Source organism: Nicotiana tabacum, chromosome 10 (assembly GCF_000715075.1).
Source record: "Nicotiana tabacum cultivar K326 chromosome 10, ASM71507v2, whole genome shotgun sequence".
In the NCBI taxonomy this organism is placed as follows: Eukaryota; Viridiplantae; Streptophyta; class Magnoliopsida; order Solanales; family Solanaceae; genus Nicotiana; species Nicotiana tabacum.
Genome location: NC_134089.1, coordinates 149407450 through 149431621, shown reverse-complemented (window position 1 = coordinate 149431621; position 24172 = coordinate 149407450). Strand labels below are relative to the sequence as shown.

Here is a 24172-nt window from a genome sequence, read left to right as displayed (position 1 = left end):
CCTTAGCACAAGGCAAAATCATAAGTTTGGGAGGAGAGACGAGGAATGCAACAAAGTGGTAAAAGGTATAAAATGAAGAAAAGAAAGGCAATGAAAAATAAAGAAAAAAAAGAAAATCAAAAAGTCAAAAAGAATGAACAATATAAAAGAAATGAAGGGATTCAATAAAAGAAAAGAGATGAAAGGTGTGGAAAGTTTATAATAGAGAAAAAGGTTTGAAAAGAACAAGAAAGAGTAATAGTGTGTCTCTCTAACCCCTAAGAAAGGAGTAAATGACTCAAATAGTCAAGAGAATGCGTGCCAAAATGAAAGAAATGAAGAGCTTAAGGGAAGATGGAACCTACTTAGACCAAATATTTCTTACCCTGAACCAAAAGCCTTCACTACATCTCCATAAAAAGCCCTATATGATCTTGAATTGAATGAAGCTTATATTAGTGGTGACTCACATAAGGGGCAAGCTTATGGTACTTAGAGCCGGACTTGTGACCTTTCTTTGAGAGATATGAGTGTCTTTCCACTATTCTCGTTCTGAGTGCTACAATCTAAAAGTGAGGTTTGCTTAAAGGAGAGTGAGGAGTATGAGTTTGGTTTCCACAATGACCAAAGCAGTAGAAAGAGTTTCCTTGATGGGTTGAGTCAACTCTTGATGCTCTTGTGTCGCACTCAAACCATGGTGCTTAAAAGGTCGAATGTTGTTAATGATTCATTTGAATTGAGGGCAATTGTTAGTCCTAATTGATGCTAGATGAGGTCACTTTAGGTCAGCTGAATTTTCTTGCTTTTACTCTTAAAGAGGTGTGACTTATTTTGTTTGCTTGAGGACAAGCAAAAGCTTAAGTTTGGGGGAGTTGATAACTAGGGATTCTAGTTCATTTTACACTCCGTTAAAAATGTATACAAATAGTCCTAAAGGCTTACATGTTGTACTTGTTTGCAGGGTTTGGTAAAAAAGGTGACAAGTAGTCAAAACCAGCTCAAAAAAGAGTGAAACATCTACAAGTACCAAGAACAAGTCAAAGCACAGTTGCAACAGACCCACCGCGGCCGCAATCCATTTAGTGCGGTCCGCGGTGAGGAGATTCAGAGAGGTGCAAATTTGGAGCTTAAAGCAGCGCGGTCCGTGGAGGTTTTCTCGCTGCCGCAGAAGCCTCTTCACGGCCGCAATCCATTTTATGCGGTCCGCGAAGAGGGGGTTTCAGAGAGTTGGAAGTTTGGACATTTGAAGCTAGTGCGGTCCGTAGAGCATTTTATGCGGACCACAATGAAGCCACCGCGGCCGTGGTACATTTTGTGCGGCCCGCGGTGTCCAGATTCAGAGAGTGAATATTCAAGCCAAAAAGCCTCACCACGGCCGCGGTGCATTTTTCGCAGTTTGCGGTACCTCCGCAAGGGTATTTTTGTCCAGAAAATTTGGCCTAATATAAATACTTTCTTTTCACATTTTTAGGGTATATTTTGTAATCTGTTAGAGACCAGAGCACGTGAACGGCTGTTTTATTCCATTTTTAGTAATTTGTAGCTATATTAACACTGAATCTTTATTATCTTAGTTTGTAATCAAATCTTATGGGTTATTCTTCATCTATTTCTCTGTTTTCTTCCATTATTATGAGTAGAGAGACCCATTAGCTAGAGGGTTGTGGCTCAACCCTAGTATGGGTATTTGATAGGTCTTTTGTTCTAAGGCTTAGATGTCTATGGGTAGTTGATATTTGGACTGATTTGTGTTTTCTAAGTTAAATTGGTGGTTGCAAACACTAATTTATGCCTATTTGACTTGGGTTCTTCTTGAGAAAGAGAGCTTGAGTCTAGGAAAATCAGTCCAATAAGGAATTGGGGTGTAATCAAGATATTGATAGTCCCAATTAAAGGGTTAAACCTAGAGATAGTAATACCCGACTTGAGCCTATATTGCTTGCACAATTTTGACACCTGATTGGTCTTGAGAAAGTCAATTAGGGCAAAGTCAAAGCTACCGAGAGGTATAGAGTGAGTAATTCTGTGCATTGCCTATATCGCAATCCCCAACATAACTTCTTTGCCTTAGGCTTTAGATCCCATCAAGTATTCACCTAGAAGAAAGTCACTTCCCTATTGCCTCTTTAACTACTTAGAAAACCTTACAAGCAATCAGTCTTAGTTTAATTTAGCATACTATTAGCATAAAAATTAGAAGTAACAAAACAAACAAACATAATTGGAAGTGTAACTAAGAGAACTACGCACTACTAGTTTAGATAGGAATCCAATTCCCAATTCTAGCTCCCTGTGGATTCGATCCTGACCATCTCAGGTAAAAGCTGCTTCGACCACTCTCGCCACTTCGGAGTGGTGTAGGGTTGGTATCGATCACTGTTATAGAGAGGTTTGGTTGTATGTACTTATTTTATGTTCAATTCATGCTTACACCTGCCCAAACAAGGACCAAAATTCCTAAACTCTAATAATCCTAAACTACAATTATCTAACTATTCTACAAAATCAAGAAAAAGGGATAGAAGCAATTCTGAGTTATAGTCGTCAGCTTGACTCTGTCACTTAGGCTCATTTTATCACGATGCTAGAGCATTGCTTGTCAAATCCTCCAACAAGGTACAATTTCAACATGTGCCCATTCACATTAAAGCTTCATTCCTTTCTTCATCATGTATTTCAATGGCACCATATGGTGAGGCATGTTTCACCACATACAGACCTGTCCGTTTTGATTTGAATTTTTCGGGGAACAACCTAAGTCTACTATTGTATAGTAAGACTTTGTCCCTTTCCTGAAACTCTTTTGGCTTTATCAGATGATCATGCAATTTTTTTTGTTTTTCCTTGAAAATTCGTGCATTTTTATACGCGTGCCGTCTAAACTCCTCCAATTCATTCATTTGAGACAATATGTGCTCACCTGCAAGACTAAGATCAAGATTAAGCATCGTAATTGCCCTATAAGCTTTATATTATATCTCAACAGGTAGGTGACACGATTTTTCGTACATTAATTTGAATGGTGAAGTCCCTATAATTTTTTTGAACGTAGTTCTGTACGCTCATAGAGCTTCATCCAATTTTACAGACCAATCCTTACGAGAAGCACTAACCGTCATTTCAAAAATTTGTTTAAGCTCACGGTTATCCACTTCGACTTGCCCACTAGTTTGGGCATGGTATGGGGTTCCTCTTTTGTGTGTGACATTATACTTAGACAACAATGCAGCGAACTGCTTGTTCACAAATTGTGACCCATTGTCACTGATAATCACTCGAGGTGTCCCGAAGGGGGTAAAGATTTTATTCCGTAAGAACTCACACACCACCCGAGCATCATTGGTCCTAGTAGGGATTGTGTTACGCCCCGCAATATTACGTCGATATTACGTTCCGCAGTATTATATTATGATGATGTTACGCTTTGCAGTATTACATTACGATGATGTTACGCTTCACAATATTAAATTACGATGATATTGCACCATGTAGTATAGTACGTTGAATTTATCATAAGGTAATTGACATCAGTCCAAGGAAAAGATTATTTGGAGATTATAAGGATTATTCTATTTCAACCAAGTGATGAATAAATTCGTGAAGGTGAGAGGGAAGCAAGTCAAAGAAAATGAATTTTCGTCCAAGTTTGGCATTTTGGGATAAAATACGGCAAGACATTAGCCATTCTGATAAGTTTCAAGACATTAGACATTAGATGTTAACATTCATTCTCAAGACATTAGATGGAAAACTAATGGCAAAACTAACGTTGGCCATTACTGTGAAGTTTTCAATTCTTTCATCTTCAAATACTTAAGACATATTCTAAATCCTTCATTAAGCAATGCGATTCCTACAAGTATCAACAATTCCAGTAAGAATTATTTAAACATTATCAACATAAAATTTTGTGGTTCTAAAGGAGTACGGTGCAATCTTTTCCAAGAATATTATACGGATTTTCCTTACTCCAGGTATGTTAAGGCTATTCCTTCTTTCTTTTTGGCGTGATCCAAATAATACAAATGAAACGAGCAAAATACGCAACATTCATATATGACTCTATTCATAGAAATACTAGGGGTGTATATATTCTCGATTCCCCATGTGAATTATTACTATATCTTCTGTTCATGGGTTTCAGAAAAATACGTATTTGATAAAGTTTATCTGAAAGGTATATTAATTTTTATGGCAATCCGAGAAAATCTTATTAACGAATTTCTTATGCATATCATGCATTTATACATGTACACTGACCCATGACCAGATGGCATTATATATGCGTATATATGTATATTATATGTATATGGGATATGGAAAAAGGTTACGACGTTATATACACACCACCTCCTGATTAGTTGGTAAATGTTGATGATTTTGCCCACAGTGGCCGAGATGATATGATGGGATGCCCTCATAGGCTGATGATGTTATGAAACATGTACCTATGCACGATATGACATCCATACGCATATGCATGACACTATAAGTATTTCATGATTTACAAAGTTTTCCAGACTTACAGGTTGAGTCATTTACTCTATATGTGTTCCATGTCTGTTATGTACTTATTTATGTGCCTTACATACTCGGTACATTATTCGTACTAACGTCCCTTTTTCCTGGGGACGTTGTGTTTCATGCTCGAGGTCCCGATAGATAGGTTGAGAGACCTCCAAGTAGGCTATCAGCTTAGCGAAAGATGTTGGTGCGCTCCATTTGTTTTGGAGTTTCTTATTTGGTTAGTATGATTTAGACGTGTACTATTTAGTATGGCAGGACTCTATCCCGACCTTTATAAAAATTATGTATTCTTAGAGGCTTGTAGACAGATGTCATGTACGTAAAAGATTGTATGACCTTGTCAGCTTACGTTCAGTATACAAGTGGTTATTTTGGTCTTATAGGCCCGTATGTCTTATGTATAAGTTGGTATCACATCTTGTATTCTACTTATCTCACAGCAGCCTTCCGACTCGGTTGTCTATGATAGTATAATATGAAAAGATACGTTATATTGGTACAAATTGCTTCATCCCATTTAGAGACATAGTCAATGGCTACTAGGATATATTCATAAGAATGAAACAATGGGAAAAGACCCATAAAGTCAATGCCCCAAACATAAAAAATTTCACATACCAGAATGGAGTTTAGTGGCATCTCATCCCTCATTCTAATGTTACCTGCCTTTTGACACTTGTCACATGAAGATATATACGCCCGTGCGTCTTTGTACAAAGTAGGCCAATAGAAATTGACTTCTATGACCTTTAATTTGCTGTAGTGCAATTTCTACCATAGTGTCCTCCAGCTGCTCCATCATGGCAATGAGAAAGAATGCTTGCCATCTCTCCTTTAGGCACACACCTTCAAGTCACACTATATGACGGGAAAGTGAATGTGGTTTTTTCAATATCTTCTAGGGCGATGGGTATTTGATTGTACCCTGAGTACCCATCCAAGAAGCAGTAACATCCACGTCTAGCCACTTTCTCGAGCATTTGATCAATAAAGGGGAGTAGAAAGTGGTCTTTCCTTATTTTATCATTCAACCTTCTATAATTAGTGCATATTCTCCACCTAGTGACTGTTCTTGTGGGGATCAATTCATTGTCTTCGTTCTTCACCACTATCATGCTCCCCTTCTTAGGTACAACTTGCATTGGACTAATCTACTGGCTATCACAGACGGGGAAATCACTCCCGCATCTAGCAATTTGATGATCTCCTTGTGCACTACCTTTTTCCAGATTTTTGTTCAACTTGCATTGGGGATACACCATTGACTTGTTATTTTCTTCCAACAAAATTTTGTTCATGCAAATAGCTGGACTGATTCCTTGAATATCAGATATACTCCAGTCAATGGCCTTCTTGTGCTTTTTCAACAGCTCCACCAGCTTTTGCTCCTGTGTATCAGAGTCACAGAGGGCCTTGTTGAACCTCTCATTTCCTAACGAGCATGGTATGGTGAAGCTTTTTGGGTCTCCACACTTTTAGGATTTTTTTTGCAATATGGCACTACAGTGGGCATTCAGCTTAAACCACTGTTGTCTCCTCCAATTTTTTCTGCTAGACAGAATTTCCTTCAAGAATATTTCATAAGCAGGTATTTGAGTGAGTACCTCTGTGAAGAGAATGTTCACATACATTTGCTTGACCATCTCCAAGAATCGCCCCAAACATTTGTCAAGTTTCTCCCGCTTCATCTTTTAAGGGATGGTAGAGTTGGCATATGTCTGCTTTCTTCAATCTCCTTTTGTACCCCACTACTCTAGCCTTTCTTCTCTTCACTCTTTTTCTCTGCTGGTGTCTAAGTCTGCTTGACCGCTTGTTCACCACCTTAGCTCTAGCTTTCACCACTGGGTCAGTCAATGTTTTGCCACTTCTCAGAGATACAACTTTGATTATTTCCTTTGGATTCTTTTTAGTGTTAGAGAGAAGAGTCCCAGGAGCCTTCTCAGATAACAAGTTTGCAATTTGTCCCATTTGTCTTTCTAGATTTCGGATAGTCGTGCCGTGAGTCTCGAATTTTTCATTTATTTTGTTGATGAATGCCTTCATGAGATCTTCCATACTAAACTAATTTGGTTGTTGTGGCTGGTATTGCTGCCTCAACTGGTTTTGAAAATCTGGTGGTCCTTGACCCTAGGTTCAAGGATTATTTTGTTGCCATGAGTTCAGACTCACCACTAGGTGAACTCCACGAAACATTTGGATGTAACTGACTCATAGAATTATAGTTGTTCCCACCTTGGTAGTTTCCTCTATTAAAGTTCCCCACAGCGTTGACTTCCTCAGCTGATGCTTGACAATCATGTGTAGGGTGTCCCATTCCACAAAAGTTACATGTTGTTTGCGGCTCACTCTGTACCTTGGCCAATGTCATCTTTCTTATCTCCTTGGCCATGGTGTCTAGCCAGGCTTGCATAGATGTGTTAGAGTCCACCTTGTGAACCCCAACTGATTTTCTTCTGTCATTACTATCATTCAGCCACTGATTAGCATCCTCAGATAATTCATCAAGGATTAAGACAACCTCCTTCAGAATTTTCTTCATTATTGGACCTCCACATGCAATATTCAAAGTTCGTCACGGGGTAGGTGTCAGTCCATCCAAAAAAATCCTGGAGTTGCATCCACAAATCAATTCCATTATGCTGACACATTCTGACTATCTCTTTGAATCTTTCCCAAGCTTCGAAAACAATTTCTGTCTCCTTTTGGTAGAAATTATGTCCTGATAGAACCTGTGGGTAAGCTACGAAGCCAGTATTTCACATCATCTTTCAATGAAAAAGGGAATGCATGTAAGTAGATTGCATCCTTTGATACTCTATTGTATTAGAAGGTGTTCATGATTTCTTCAAAGTCCATCAGGTGAGTATTAGGATCTTCGTTCACCTTTCCTCTAAAAATGCAGTTCTTTTGGATATTCAAAGTTGTTTGATGTAATGGGTGGAGGTCTGACACTTGACAGTCCTTGATTGTAGACTGGCCTAGCATAATCACCCAATGATCTTCAAGGCCTGGGTGCTGCATTCCCAAACTAGTCTTCAACAAAAAGTCGGTTTAGATTGAATTTTCGACCCCCATTATGTTCGACAGTCTCATCAGCAATTCTCTGCGCAGCTTCTTGTTGTTCTGCCTCTCTTACAGCTAAGTCTAGTCCGCCATTCTCTTCATTTGCCATGGTATATTGAGTCGAAGTTTGACCCAAGAAATGTTTTGTTAATTCTCTTTCTTTTCTCAGTTGTCGCAGGTGTTTCTCCAACTCTAGTTCGTAGGGTATCACTTCCCTTGAAGAAGATCGAGTCATACACTAGAGAAATCAAACATATATCCTGCACACAAGTGAGAAAACGTGAATACAGTAAAGTAAAAATTGGTTCATGAATTATTACTAAAAATGATTTTAAAGACTATTGATTGCCAATCCTTAGGACCGACGCTAAAATTTGATGAGCACAAAACACAACACAAAATTTATGCTTGCTAGCCAAAGATAGTATAGATTAATTATCGCCTCCACAGAGATTAGATTTACACAGTGTTCAAATAATCTCAAGTTGATTACTATATAGGAAAATTAACACTTGATTTGATGACTATTACTACGATTAAATACTAAAACTTAAGCAAATAACAATTGATTACAAAAGATAACAGATGAGCACGAAGAAATATCAATGAGGGAAATAAGGGTAATTGACTAGACAGTTGCAAGATAACCAACTCGGGATCCAATTCTTGAGTTAATTCACTCTATAATACGGTTGATTCTCACGAATTCAACTGATAAACAGATTACACTTGAAGTTAATATTCCTCTTTTGATTAAACATTAATATTAATAATTAATCCAATGGAAGCATGGTAAACAATTGCAACAATAAAATGATGTTTATGATCTAAAGGGTAACTTCCCATGAATATTCCCTATTTTCTAGTTCGATTAACAATTCAAGAGGCTCTTTCGATTACCTATTTGAATCACGAATTAAACTAGAGCATAAGATATAAAGAAATCCAATATCAAACTCCTATTTCGATCAAGAAAAATACTAAATAACTCCACAATACATATCAAAACTCCATCAATTAATTCTAATAATTATCAAGAACCGAATCCCTAATCAAGTTATTGAAATACCATATCTATCAACACCCAAATGGAAATTACTCCATAACAATGGAGTATATCTCAAATAAGTTTAAGAACAACGAAAATATCAATTCTAATGATTTGATAGAAACTCTTGTATTGCACCGATTGCATGTTGAAATCTTGATGAATTCTTGAGTCTTCTTGCCTTGGTTGGTTTTTCAATCTTCTCTAGGTCAAAAATGTTGTATGGTGTTTTGGTGTATTTAAGCCGTCCGTAAAACAAACCCGGATGAAACTACCCTATCTTAGCCGAATTAGGAAATCACTCTAACATTTTCTTACTACTTCCATGCGCCGCCCCATGCGGCACGCTTGTGGGGAATTCCAAAGCGTTTGGCAAAATCTTATCTAGCCAACTTTTGCACTGCCGCACCGCATATCGCGGCGCCCTATGCAGCGCGGCTGTGCATTTTTCACAGAGTAAATTCGTTTATTCATTACATTCGGACTTGATCCTCGACCCCCGAACATGATCCCGGCTTAATTGCTTGGGCTTCTACTCTGACTTTAAAGCTCCAACTTGTTCGATTTAGCTCCAAATTACCTTAATAGCTCGGGATCATTTCCTGCAAGGCATAATACACATAATAAGTGCAATTCACTATCACGTAAGCTCAAACACACGCAAAATTCAGTAATTATAGTGTAATACTACGGCTAAAACACGGGTTTCTAGCCTACCATCAGATGTGTGCCACATTCCAATTGCTACAATTTTACCCCATCTTGATTTTCCAATTCGTATGACCCCTTCTCGGTGATAGCTGAGCCCCTGTAAGGGCCTTCCCACATCAGACCTAGCTTTCCTGCATTGAGCTCTCGGGTGTTCTGAGTTACTTTTCTTAAAACCAAGTCTCCTACTTTGAAATAACGGAGGTTGGCTCTTCGATTGTAATATCTTTCCATTCTCTATTTTTAGGTTGTCATCCTTATATGCGCCAGGTCCCTGTGTTTATCGAGCTGTTCAAATTTGACCAACAACGCTTCATTGTTTGTTTCTTCGTTCGCTTGAAAATATCTCAAAGTAGGTTCTCCTACTTCCACCGGGATCAAGGCTTCTACTCCGTATACTGGCGTCTTGTTCCATCCGGGGCCAGTAGTATCCTGCTCTAATTAGCTTTAGAACTAATGAGTCCGCGCCGGAGTGATTTACGCAAATCCCTTCGTGGACTTCTCTCATGACATAGTTAGCTTCAGAAGCTCCCAAACATCGGGCCAACAGGCTTTGGAAAGAGCTTTTATACAATTGACCTCATTTGAAGCTATATCGAGCTACTTTAGTGTGCAGCACACAAAATTCCTTGGGATCTTCAAGCAGTTTTCCGTGCTTAAGATAGCCAATGATCTCATTTCTCCAGTCCCAGACCAAATTAGTCGCGTTTACTTCGTAATAATAGTCGTCTGCATCTAATACCGAATGTATAAGCTGAATGACAACACCGGAGTCCGATCGCTTCATTTTTGTGGACGATCCCAGATTGGCTAGTGCGTCTGCCTTAGCATTTTCTTCTATCGGAATGTGGGTAATTGACCATTCCCTAAACCGTGCGAGCAAAGCATGGACTTTCACTACATATTGTTGCATGCATTCCTATTTGGTTTTGAAGATCCCGTAAACCTAATTTACTACCAATTGGGAGTCACATTTGATTTCTATGACCTCGGAGTCCAATCCCCGGTTCAGCTCGAGTCCTACAATCAAAGCTTCATACTCTGCTTCATTGTTAGTCAGAGGAACATTTCATATGACCTGCCTTAAGGTTTCCCCCGAGGGCGTGATTAGCACTATGCCGAGCCCGAACCCTTTCACATTTGAAGCTCTACCCATGAACAAAGTCCAAACTCTTGATGTGTATTCTGACACCATCATTGCTTCTTTACTAGCCAAAGGTAACAGTCGACGACAAAGTCGGCCAAAACATGTGACTTAATCACAGTCCTAAGTTTATATTTTATATCAAATTCAATCATTTTGACTGCCTACTTGTCCAGCCTACCTGAAAGTTAAGGTTTATGAAGGATATTCCACAAGGGAAAAATGGTCACCACGACTATCAGATGATATTAAAAATAAGGCCTAAGCTTTTGAGAGGCGACTACGAGAGTTAAGGCCAATTTTTTCAGATTTGGGTAGTGAGTTTATACTCTCGTTAAAACTTTACTAACATAATAGATACAAGATTTCATACCTTTGTCCTTACGGACTAAAATGACAGTTACTGCTACCTCCGAGACCGCTAAGTAAATCAGCAGCTATTTGCCTTCCTCCGATTTTGATAGTAATGGAGGACTCGATAAATACCTTTTCAAATCCTTCAGAGTCTTCCAGCACTCCGGAGTCCATTCGAAGTTGTTCTTCTTTTTGAGGAGTGAAAAGAAGTTATGTCATTTTTCTGAAGACTAGGAAATGAACCTGCTTAAAGCAGTAAGCCTTCATGTCAACCTTTGAACCTCTTTTACGCTTGGTAGCTGGTCAGGGATGTCTTCGATGGCTTTAATTTTATTGGGATTAACTATGATCCCCCTTTGCGATACCAAGAATCCCAAGAACTTACCTGAGCTGACTCTGAATGCACACTTCTCAGGGTTAAGTTTCATGTTATACTTCCTTAGGATGTCAAAAGTTTCTTGTAGGTGTTTAAGATGATCACATGCGTTCAAAGACTTAAATAGCATATCATCTATGTAAACTTCCATGGTTTTCCCTATTTGCTTTTCAAACACTTTATTTACGAGCCGCTGATAAGTGGCCCTTAAGTTTTTAGCCCCAAAGGCATCACATTATAGCAATATGTGCTGAAGTTCATTACGAATGAAGTTTTTTCTTGATCCTTCGGGTTCATCTTGATTTGGTTGTACTCGGAGTAAGCATCAATGAAACTTATTAACTCGTACTCAGCCGTCGCATAAATCATTTGATCAATGTTCGACAATGGGAATAGGTCTTTTGGGCATGCCTTATTTAGATCCTTATAGTCTACGCATATGCAAAATTTATTATTCTTATTTGGAATTACTACTACGTTAGCTAGCCAGTCAAGATACTTTACCTCTCGAATTGAACCGATATCAAGAAAATGAGTTACCTCTTCTTTGACGAACTTGTTTCTGACAACGGCAATAGGATATTTTTTCTGCCTTACCGGAGGGATATTAGGATCCAGACTTAGTTTGTGCATGACCTTTTCTGGTGAGATACCTTTCATATCCGCATGTGACCATGCAGAACAGTCAACGTTAAATTTAAGAAATTTGATAAATCCAGACCTAAGCTAGGGGTTTAGTCTTGTCCCAAAGTGGAACTTCCTCTCCAAGAACTTTTTGAACAACGTGACTTGCTTAAGTTCTTCCGTTGTGGATTTTGCTGCTATCACGCCTCGAACCTAGGCCTGGACATAACACGGCACCCGGTGCCTGACTACATATGATTAAGCGAACCAACTAGCTAGCTGAATCAACATATATTATCATAACATACTGAATGCGGAAGATAAACTAACACAAGTTGATATACTGAAAGTCTGAATGATATAAATCAAAGTTCGGAAATATTAATATAAGTCTGAAACATATCTGTAGTCAATATTGCTTAACATGAAAAGCATGCGACTCTATCTAACTATTACTCTAGTCTATAAAGCCTCTAATAAAGTACTGAAAACACTAATTATCTGTAAAGACTAAAAGAATATAAAGTAATGATAATGCCCCGAAAGAACTAGGGCTCACCAAATAGCTGGTACGGAAATCCTAGCGCTCTGAATCGTCAACTTTTAAATCATTACCTGTATCGTGAGATGCAAGCCCCGGCAGAAGGAACGTCAGTACATTTGAATTGCACTGGTATGTAAAACAACTGAAACAAAAAATTATAAATACTGAAACTGAAGCTGAATTGATAATTGATAACTGATAACTCATATATGATAACTGAAATGATAACTGATAACTGATAATTGATAACTGAACTGAGCAAAGGAAGTAAGGATATGAATACTCCCTCTTTTGAATGATGAACCACCAGTTTATCTGATAAACTATGGCCTCAAGCCCAATATATATGTGCATAAGCTACAGATACCTTTTGACGTTCAATCCTCTTGAATTTGAGTTCTAGAGTTTCTTTTCTCAACAATGATGTCTCGATTGATATCTAATTATTTAAAGGGTTTAACCATGTTAATATGGTATTGGAGAATTAAAATTGACTTTGAACCATCACTAAAACTTACTTTGAATGATGGAGGGACATGGGAGGAAGTTAGGTTCTTGAGAACCTCCCTTTCTAGAGCAAGTTTTTATGTTTTGGGGTGTGGGGAATGAAGTAGGGCTTTTAAAGTGACCCTCCGGGTGTGCTTCTATGCAGCTGAAGGCCCAAACGTGCACCTGAATGTGTAGCAAGGGCAGTAGCACTGCCAAAAGTGCGAGGCCACGCACAGGATTAGCTGGGCGTGTATACTGTGCATCGTTAAGTAAAATATACATAACTTTTTGCACAGAGATCTGTTAATGCTCCACAATATATTATTTGAAAGGTATTTCAAAGGGATAAAACGTTGGTGTTTTAAGTTTTCTTAAATTACTAACACGATTTCACAAAATTAGGCTAGAAGACAGACCTTCCATAAACTTAGTCAATAGTTGTCGAATCTTATGCACCTCACTCTCTGTCTTGATTCCAAAACAACTATTTCCACCCATAATCATCCCGATAGGACTTCATATGTCTAAAATGTCATACTAATATTCATTTAACACGTTCACACCTAATCCGAATTTACGGTGTATTACAGTTGTGTATGTTTCTTCTGGTACCTGGAAATATCTTGGTACCTGATAGGATTTTGACGACTCCTCCCCTGGTTGACTTCGCCCATTTGAGAGCAAGCATCGTTTCTTGTAATTGCTATGTTGCATGCTCCTTACCTTTGCTACTGGAAACTGAGATTGCGTTCATCTCTCTTGTTGTCGGTTTGGTCGCCTCTTATTTGTTTAATTCTCTCGAGAGTTGGGAATTTCTGTAATTGATGGTATGTTGAAGGTACAGACTTCATCTCATCCAACCACGATCTCCACAGAATAATATTATAGCCTATATCACCATCTACTACTTCAAAAAGGGTCATTTTTCATTATCCCCTCGACATTTGTAGGCAGCAAAATCTCCCATCGGGTAGTCACACTTGCCAAATTGAACCCAACGAGGAGTTTTGTTGCTGGAATGATACTTCCAGTCAGCTTAGCTTGCTCCAGCACTCTCCACTGGATAATATTGGCCGAACTTCCTGGATCCATCAAAACACGTTTAATTTTAAATATAATAAATTAAGAGAGATTGCCAAGGCATCGTTGTGCGGCAGCAGTAGTCCATCTGTGTCTTCCTCCATGAAATTAATATCATCCTCAATGAATTCTCGGAGTCTCTTACTGTGGGTTACTGATATCTTTGTATTTTTTGCCACCGAAAATGTCACACCATTAATCTCATTCCCCCCGAAAATCATGTTGATCGTCAAATGAGGAGGGTTTTCTCCTTCTTTCGAGGGTTCCACGATATCACGATTGCGGCCGTAGTTGATTTTAGCCCGGTCGCTTAAGAATTCTCTAAGATGGCCATTCTTAAGCAATGTCGCCACCTCATCGCGCAAGTGCCGGCAGTCCCCTGTCCGATGGTTGTTGTCTTATGGTATTCGCATAATAAATTAGTATCCATCTAATTGGGATCAGATCTCATTGTCTATGGGTGTGCCTCCTTAATGTTCCTCATAGTCGACACTAGTTTCATTACACTAACATTGAAGTTGTATTGGGATAGCTTGGGGTAGGAGGAATCTCGAGAACCCGATATCTCCTTGTCCTGCAATGATCTATTATTCCGGCCACGATCCACTATCTTATCAATAGCGAATATATCCACCGATCGGAAACCTATGCTGCATCCCTTGACCCTTTCATAGGGCAAGAACCGACCTCTCGAAGATCGTCGATCTGTGTCAAAATCATCCTTTGATTTTTCCTTATTCTTCTCCCGGTCCCGACCCTTAGTTGATGCCAGGAAACCGAGCTAATCATCCTCAATTTTTGTCTTTGACTCGTACCAGTTGTGAACACCCACCTATGTTGTTGCCTGAAACTCGAGCAGACTTTCTTTTAATTTTTGGGAAGCATTGGAGCTTCTCGGATACAGCCCTTTAGTAAATGTTTCAGTTGCCCATTCCTCTTGTATGGCTGGTAGTAGCATCCTTTCTTTTTGGAATCTGGTCACGAACCCCGACATCAATTCCAACTCTCCTGGTACAATCCTGAATATGTCGGCCTTTCGGGCTTGTACCTTTCTGGCCATGGCATGGACCTTGATAAAAGAATTCACAAGTATCTCGAAGGAATCTATTGAGTGCTAGGGCAAGAGCGAATACCATGTGAGGGCCATTTCGTAAGGGTCTCCCCGAATTTCTTCAGTAAGGCTGATTCAATCCTGTGTGGAACTAAATCATTCACATTCACTGCCATTGTATAGGTGGTGATGTGCTCCTGAGGATCTAAAGTCCCATCATACTTTGGCATGTTAGGCATTTTGAACTGCTTCGGGATCAATTCTGGTGACGCGCTTGGTTTGAACGACAACTGGGTGTATTTCTTTAAGTTCAAACCTTTCAACACTGGTGGTGAGCTTGGAATTTGATCCATTCGGCATTTATTTCCCTTATAAACTGCATGAGTTTGGTTTTAAAGGGATCATTCTCATTGTTTTTACCGGATTCGCTACCATTCCCCCAGCCCTGTCGAAGCCGACTTCGCCCCTCGGGGTGCTGTTGTCGACTCTCTATGTTGTTTGGTTTGTAGGAGGAACTGGACCTCATCCATTCACATTGTTGAAAGCACCCGATAACGCCTACCTCAACTCCATCATGACTTGTTCATGTCGTGAGAAGTGGCCCATAATGGCTTTTTGTTGCTCCTTCAGGATCCGTATTGTTTCAGCGACGTGCTCTTCTTCAGCATCATTAGGAGTTGCCTCTCGAACGTATCGTGGATATTGCCCACCATGGACTAGCGTGGCCTTATCCCCCTATGTAATAGATGTAAGGATCAACTCAATTACACAACTGTCTAAGCCCCTCGGTGGATGCCAAATTGTTTACCCGTAAAACGGTATCGTTGAATTTATACGTGGTTTATAGACAAGTGAATCGATTTGATCCCAAAATGGCAAATAAATTAAATAAGAATGTAAGACTTAGCGTCGAAATCGAGATAAGACGGTAGAAATTCTAGTTTGGGGAGTAGAGCTTCCAGAGGCAATAGTAACGATATTAATAAGCAAGAAGATAAAATATTATTGAACTCTGAACAGTGTATATTATGAGCTTGTCATAAAATTCCTTCCCTATACAATGGTTGTTGAGCTTACTATTTATATTTGTTCTTAGGGAACAAGGTCCTAGGATCAAACACCTCTTAAATAACAATTATGGGGTCCATTGAAGAATGTGTAACAGTAGGCTATGAATGTCATATTCTCTGTAATAGACTACATACTTAATGCTATAGAATATTCTCCATTAAATGCAACCAGGTGACATGCATTTATTTTGCCTTTATGAGTATCATTCCCTTTAGGAACAAAAGAGATTATTGCCTTCAGACCTGATTGCTATTTGCCTCGCTTTCCATCTTCATTCGGCTTAACGTGTCGCTTTATTATGCGAGCATTTAATATGAACATACATTACCATTTACAACTTCAAACTTTTGGTTTCCCTCCATTTTCCATTCACACATCTTTATTTTATTAGATAAAACTCCAATACTTAAATTAAATTAGAATTTTGAACTATGTGTTCAATTAAAACCCATTGTACCAAATGGGACGAAGGGGTTTAGGAGGTAGATATTTTTGGATTATTTAACGTATTTGAATGATCCAACTCTTGACCATTTATTTTGGCATGTATCAGTTCAACGTCTTTAAAAGGGAACTAAATAGATACTTCCACACTTCGGACAACTTATTACTCACTTTATTAACCCGCCGTCTCATAAATATAATCCCTATATAATCTGAGATGGATTGAAATTTTTTTGTTAACTATCAAATTCATACATTGCATGTATAATCTTGAAACAAGAAAACATTCATTACATCATTATTTTCAAAGAGGTATTTATTTATACATATGTTAAGAAAAGATTCATTTTAGGTGATTTTCAGGTTATAACTTTTATTTTAGGTCTTTCATTTATGACCAAGGGCTGATATAGTATTTGGTCATAGGGTGTAATTAACAATATTTAGGAATAAATGTGTTTATATTAAGTTTACTCTAACCATCAAAAAGTATAAGTAAATATAGTGACATTTTGTATTTATTGATTAAAATCTTAATCCACCCTTGTTTCTTATTGACTGCTATTTAGTCTTATCTTTTCAGACTTTGTTTTGTTCAACCATCTGCAAGAGCAACAAGTTACTTCCTTTATTCGATTTATGTGACGCGGTTTGTTGAACATAAAATTTAAAAATGAAAGAACTTTTTTAGATCGGTGGTCTAAAATAAGTCGTAGATATGTGTGTGACTGTAAATTATCTCATTAAGGAAAAAATAAAAAAGTTTAAAATTAGTTTCAAATATAGAAAGATATTATTGTTTTTGAAACGGACTAAAAAGAAAACTACATCATATAACTTTGGATGAAGGGAGTACATAATTAAACTTATATATGCTATTGAAATTTGAGCATTCAAAATGTAAGAACTAAAATTTACAACTTATTGGTAAAACTTGAAAAGATGAACTAACAACAATGCCAATGCCCCTGACTTGAGAATAGTTGTTGCTGGAATCCCATACTTCCCTTTAGCAAATAACCCTTTCAAGAATGGCCAAAATATGAAAAGTACCCACATAATGCATATAACCTCTCCTAATCCCCATTCAAAATCTCTCCCTTGTTTGAAATCTAAAATCCCAATGAACAAGGAACTAAGGTTCAATAAGAGAATTGCAGTGCCAGGAACAAATATTGGTGAATCATCAAATGTGAACCTTCCACTATTAGAATTATTTGTGTCATCTCCATCATTACCTTGGTCTTTTTTTGTAACTTCAAATGCAGTCTCAGAAATTCCAAGTAATTTTGTTGTAGCACTTAGAATCCCAAATAGCCATGCAGTCATAGCATTGACTCTCCACATTCTTTGATTGTTTAACCATGCTTTAATTGACTCATTTGCTCTAACATACTCTGATAAACCATATAGATTGTAGATGATAAATATTGATGCTGGTATAGTCATACTTGGTTCATTTGCCTGCACATGTAGCAAATGAAGCTGATAAAGAATAACTTTTTGAGATAACAACAACAACATACCCGGTGTGATCTGGGATTTGGGGAATATGGAATGTACACAGACTTTACTCTTAACTTGTGTGAGATAGAGAGGTTGTTTCCGATAGACCCTCATCTCAAGATTTTAAAATAATAAATATATAATTGCATGTAAATCCATAAGTTGCGACAAACTCCATGTCTAGAACATTGTCATGATGACATTTTTAAAGTTTGAAATATATGGATTTCAAAAATCAGGACAGTATCCTTGATTTTTCACTCATTTAAGTTCGAAATTCATGACACTGTCATGATATTTTCGCATTAAAATTAGTTATTTTTCAACGATTTTCAAACAAAGGCTATTTTTTAAAAGCTGGTCAAAAAATGGCTAGCCCGTAAAATTTTCAAAGATATGTGTAATAGGAGGCCCAATATTCTCACCTTGGGTAAAAAGTTGGAATTGGTGATCAGGCAATAGGCAGGCAGAATAGCATAGCAAACTTCAAAAATGGATCTCAAGGCCCATAGTTGGATATACAAGTAAGCCATGCATTGTCTCAATTGAAGCTTTCCAAAAAGAGTTCCGATAATTGGGCTTTTACTGAAGAAAATAATTTCAAAAAGCCCAGTAGCCCATCTCTTCTGTTGGATCATTATGGCCGGCCCACCTGATGGTGCACATCCAAGAAAAGCAGGCGGGTCGGGTGTACAGTAAGCGGATCTCCAGCCTCTCCCGTGGATAGAAAGCCCAGTGTGGATATCCTCTGTTGCAGATCCATATAGCCAGCCCAACTGAGACATTTAGACCCAGATGAGAAATTCTACATTCTACAGTAAAATAATGGAGAAATTACGCGGATAATTGAGCAGTATAGTTATATATGATAATTAGGCTCTAAATTATAGTGCTTTATAAAAATTCTCTAAAGTAATCAAGTTGATGCTACACAAAGTAAACTTTTTTTATATTATCAATATAATTTGACATGCGATAGCAAGTTGTTTATCTTATTATACAAGTATGTGTAAGTTCTATGCACCAACGATGTAAGTAATTTACTCAATTAGGTCATTTAAAAAGTAAATTGTAGGCAACTCTATTCAGTAGTATTGATATTTGACTTGAATAATACAATATATTAAGCTACATTGATGGTGTAAAAATCCATTGAATTGTTAATGTATATAATTATATTTGTCAAATTATTAATTTTACTTATTATAATCAGTTAAAACGAATAATTTCTACTTACCTTTTGACCCCAGGCAGTACCAAATTCATATCCACAGCTTCCAATTTGGTGTGCTTCCTCAATGGTACTCGAGAGAGAATCAGAATTAAGTTGCTCAATAATATTTGATCCTGCTGATAGAGTTTGAGCAACCGATGCTAATAACTTCTGTGATTTTCCATAAGTTTTCTGCAGATACTCATCCCTCAATTCTCCTAATTATCATGAAATAAGATTTATATTAAGCAGTAGATCTGTTTAATGTTATAGCGTTATGTCCTTGCAACTGTAAAATAAACTCCTTGAAAAAAAATTCTACTAGTAAAACATTGTTTAGATGTCATATAAACGAAAGGCGTGCCAAAAAATAAAAGGACAACGACTTAATTAATTAGTTTGCATACCAGTATTTATTTTATCATTTGGTGACAAGCCATATATAATTTTTCGTCTGTGGAAACATCCTGTTCCTTGATAAAATGGCCCTTGAATTCCAGCAATTCCTCTTCCAAAATACTACCAAGCAGAAGACAAATGTAAATTAAAAAAAAATGAATAAAAAAACATATAATTAATGACCCATGAAAGTTCAGTCTTAGAATGTAGTATTAAAGAATATATATTAAAAAAATGAATGAAGAAAACATATAATGGCCCATGAAAGTTGAGTCTTAGAATGTATTGATAAATGATTCATGTTTTTTTTATGAAACTTGAGTCTCAGAATAAATAAATAAATAAAAAGCAGCTCGGCGCACGAAGCATTTTACGTTTATACAAGATTCGCGAAAAGGCTGAACCCTAAGGAAATATGATGTGATGTAAGAAGCTTACTCTAATACAAGTATTACTAGCTGATTCCATGACTCGAACCCGTGATCTGTAGACACGAAGATAACTTATATTTGCTCCAAGGCTTCTCTTTATGTTTTTAATGAAAGTTGAGTCTTAGAATGTATTATTAAATGATTCATTTTTTTTCCCATTTGAATACATATGCTATAAAAATGAGAATTATTTACCTCGTGTAAGAGTTTGAATTGATTACCATAAGGATCATCTTTCAATCCATCGTAGAAGTATTGTGGAAATTGAACAAAACCACAATCTTTTTCATCCTTAGCACCAAGAAAATAACACATAGCATGTTGAACAACTTGTGGGTTATTTGCAAACATATCACAATCCACATTCAGCATAAATGGAGCATTTGTCATCAATCCAGAGACTCTAGTCTGTTTGTCACCAATACAAACACGTCAAATACACAAAATAAATCAACCGAAAAAAGCAAAAATTAATTAATAGAGTAACCGAAAAATTGATATGATATAAACCAGAACATTCATGGCGCCAGCTTTGAAGTGATGGGGATGCTTTGGACGCTTCTCTCTTGAGATGTAGACAAGGTGAGGCAAGCCATCAGCAATACCCTCCTTGTTTTCCAATATTACCTTAATTTCATACATAACAACTTGAAATTACTATACAATGAATATTAATACAATATAATATAACAAGTTAAATTGTTATATACATATTGTAACAATATACATATTGTAAGCGTTTAAATTTTGTTCCTGTCAACTATATAGATTCAAAATCAAGCTCGAAAAACCTTGAATTTATTCTTTGAAAAGAAAATTCAGAGAATCATAAAGATCATGTACATTCATATTAATTAGAAACAAAATACTATATTACAATATTTTTCAATTTCAATTATTTTCTTGATACAAATTTTATTGTCTACATATATTATTGCAAGTATCTTAATCTGATGGTATAAAAATATTACTCTTTATTAGTGCAGAGAACTTATACATCCTCATATTATAATTGTTCATGTCATTCGGACTAGATTTTATTTTGAGGTATAATCAATAACAACTGCTTATACGTTCCAATCCTAGACAACTAAGGATTAACTCACTGGTCTTATTCGCTATTTAAATTCATTTCAAGTCAATAATTTAGAAAAATAAAAGAAAATGAAAAAGTACAAAAAGTTCTCTATATTCATACTAGCATAAATATTTATAGTGGCTAAAAGACTCTTAATAAATATTGAACCTAAACTAAACATATTAACATAACCAAAATAAATTCTCATAAATTGATATCGTTTATATAAATCTTTATATTAGAGGTCTAGTTTTAATTTGAGAATAAGGAATACGGAAAAAAGGAATTTTTTTCCGAACGGGGAAACAAAAGGAAAATGTCATGAAGACGAATAGGGAGATACGCATTTCATCGTGAGGATGCGTATGCAAAATTGCAAATTGAGTTGTTCTAATCGAAGTTGACCGAAAATGACAAAGCACAGGGAGATAGAGTACTTCAGCTAAATGTGAGAAATACATATAAAATTAAGTAATGATTGTGATGGATAAATAAGATCCTTTCATCTTTTATTAGAAATTTCGGGTTTGAGCCTTATAAATAGAAAAAAATTGAAAGTGAAACACTTCTCCTTTAATGAGTCTTATGGGACACAAAATTAGATTAGTTGTTGCCCTAATACGAATACCGAATATCAAGTGGAAACAAAAGAATAAACGTAAAGCTTAATAGAAAAAAAATTCTGCGAGTATATTGAATTATTGCAATATTTTCTTTGTCTTCTTGTGATATTTTTGAATTAGAAAGAGGAAATGAAAACGTTCCCAAAGAAAGAAAAGAACAAGAAACATAAATAAATAAATGAAAAACCTTTATAATGGTCGGATGGTTTTTGCGTTCAATTTTTGAGAAAACACCAAAATCTCCTGCAAAATCACATGCCTCTGAATCTTGTGTACTTGCATCTTCTATCTTTTCACACAGCTGTTTATATTCATCCTGCCATTTCCAGACAAAAAGTATTTACTACTTATAACACAATTATTACACCAGTACTAGCAATTCTTCTTTTATATTTGCAGCAACGTACTACTTTTAGCACAATTATTGCACCAAGTATTGGATATTCTTCTTTTATATATATATATATATATATATATATATATATATATATTTGCAGAGGTCCAGTTCATTATTGGCTACTATATCTATATGTATCTAGACAATTAATTTTAGGAAGTACCTTCTATAGGTAAATATCAATGCATCTTTAATTGACGAGCAAAAATTGGAAATTATAAAACTATTTCCAAAATACATCCCAATAATTTATTTAAGTGTCAAAAGTTACTCCATTAATTTATATGAACCTATGATTAATCACGAAGTCTACGAAATAAATAACGATTTTTGGTAAATTGTGTTCTTAAATATGTCTTAACATTTGTGTGACTTTAAGAATTTACTACTTACAATTCTAACATATCATAACATATATATGACTGAAAACGCTACTCATTAGATAAAATGGAAAGTTTAATTAGTTTAATTATTTTTAAATTTAAAAAGGGTTCATTCTTTTTTAAATGGACGATAAAAACAATATCACTTAAATCGAAATGGAGGGAGTAATAAAATAATTTAGAGAAGAGTTAGACAATTTGTATTATTATAAACCTTAGACTTCCTGCAACTTCCAAACCAGAAAAACACACTACAAGATGTATTAAAAAATATAAAATTGGAAAAAATTAAAAGATGCAAATATTAAAGTATTAAGTCATAGTTGAAAAACGAAAACGTATTAAGTCAAAATATAAATCTTTTTTATAACCAAAAGTTCCTTGAAAAGAAATACTCCTAGAAATTAAAGTTGGGTTAAAAAATAGTATAAAATAAATACTCTAATTAATTAACATACCTTCATCCTTTTCCAATCTTCCAGGAACCCTTGTGAACTATCTTGGGGTGGCGATAAGTTGGCATTAAAATAACGAAAAGGGGCTCTAAGTGCAATATTATACTTCTTACAAAAAGGAACCCAAAGCTTAGCAAATTTAGCTGCTTCAACAAGTGAATAATAGGTAATAGGAGATGCACCATCATCAGATATATAACAAGCTAGCTTATTAGCTGGATAATCCACTGCTAATAATGATAACATTGTGTTTACTGTTATAAGAGGCGGCTCTAGGACGGGATCTGCAGTTGTAATGAACATGTCCACTGCAGGAAACTCTGACGTCCTGCACATTTATATTGTCGATGTATATAAGTTAAATTCCAAATAAATAAATTTAAAACCCATCGTAAAGATAGATAGCGGTATATATTACCATTTCAAAAGGCGAAGAGGATATGTTTTTGGTTCGACTTGATTCCATTTGGTGCTGACTATGAGAATCCAAAGGAAAGTGAACCATGATTCACATATAAGAGCTAAGAAGAATGGCAAATTTAAACCATGGTTTTTAAGAGAGAGGAGTCTATAGGCTAAGAGTGAGAACAATAGGAAAAGAATGAAGAGTTCTATTCCTCTTGAAATAACGTTTTTTCGATACTTAATTTCGTAGAGAGGAAGAGGAGGTGTTTTGGGCGCCATTGGTGAGAAATAGTATACAAACACTACTTATTGGAAATGGGTTTTTCCTTTATGCTTGTCACCCTACATATTTATAAGTGAAAATAGTACGGCCTAGCCAGTTTTTGAATTGGTAATCGAAAAATAGTAAGCATTTGCAAAGTCATTAAAATATAATCACTTCTGCTAAAACACGAATAATTCCAGCACAATATGTTAGATTATGGAGCTCCTGCATATAAACTTTCAGCATATTATGTTAGAACTCCAGCACGGGCAATTCCAACATAATATATATGCTAGATTATGGATCTCCTCCATTTAAACTTCTTCGCATATTATGTAGGAACTCCAACACATTAAGAAATTCCAGCATATTATACTGAATATCATATGTAAAGAAATTCGAACTCCAGCATATTATGCTGAAAATTTGGATTTTCAAGGATGTTTTTGTTCAGATTATATCTTTACATGAAAAAGTTGCTAGATTTTAATTGTTTTTGAAATTGTGCCTATTAC

General features: G+C 36.3%; 1 protein-coding gene across 1 annotated transcript; it reads right to left on the bottom strand.

The window, feature by feature from the left end:
- Window positions 1–17272: 17272 nt before the first annotated feature.
- LOC107786528 (cellulose synthase-like protein H1) lies at window positions 17273–23724 on the bottom strand. Its single transcript, XM_016608017.2, has 9 exons — window positions 23406–23724; window positions 22991–23315; window positions 21940–22068; window positions 20562–20678; window positions 20247–20459; window positions 19629–19740; window positions 19246–19439; window positions 18434–18784; window positions 17273–17966 (listed from the first exon to the last, which is right to left on the bottom strand). The coding sequence occupies exons 1-9, from the start codon at window positions 23669–23671 to the stop codon at window positions 17424–17426; spliced, it is 2250 nt and encodes a 749-aa protein (XP_016463503.1). The 5' UTR covers window positions 23672–23724; the 3' UTR covers window positions 17273–17423.
- Window positions 23725–24172: the final 448 nt, after the last annotated feature.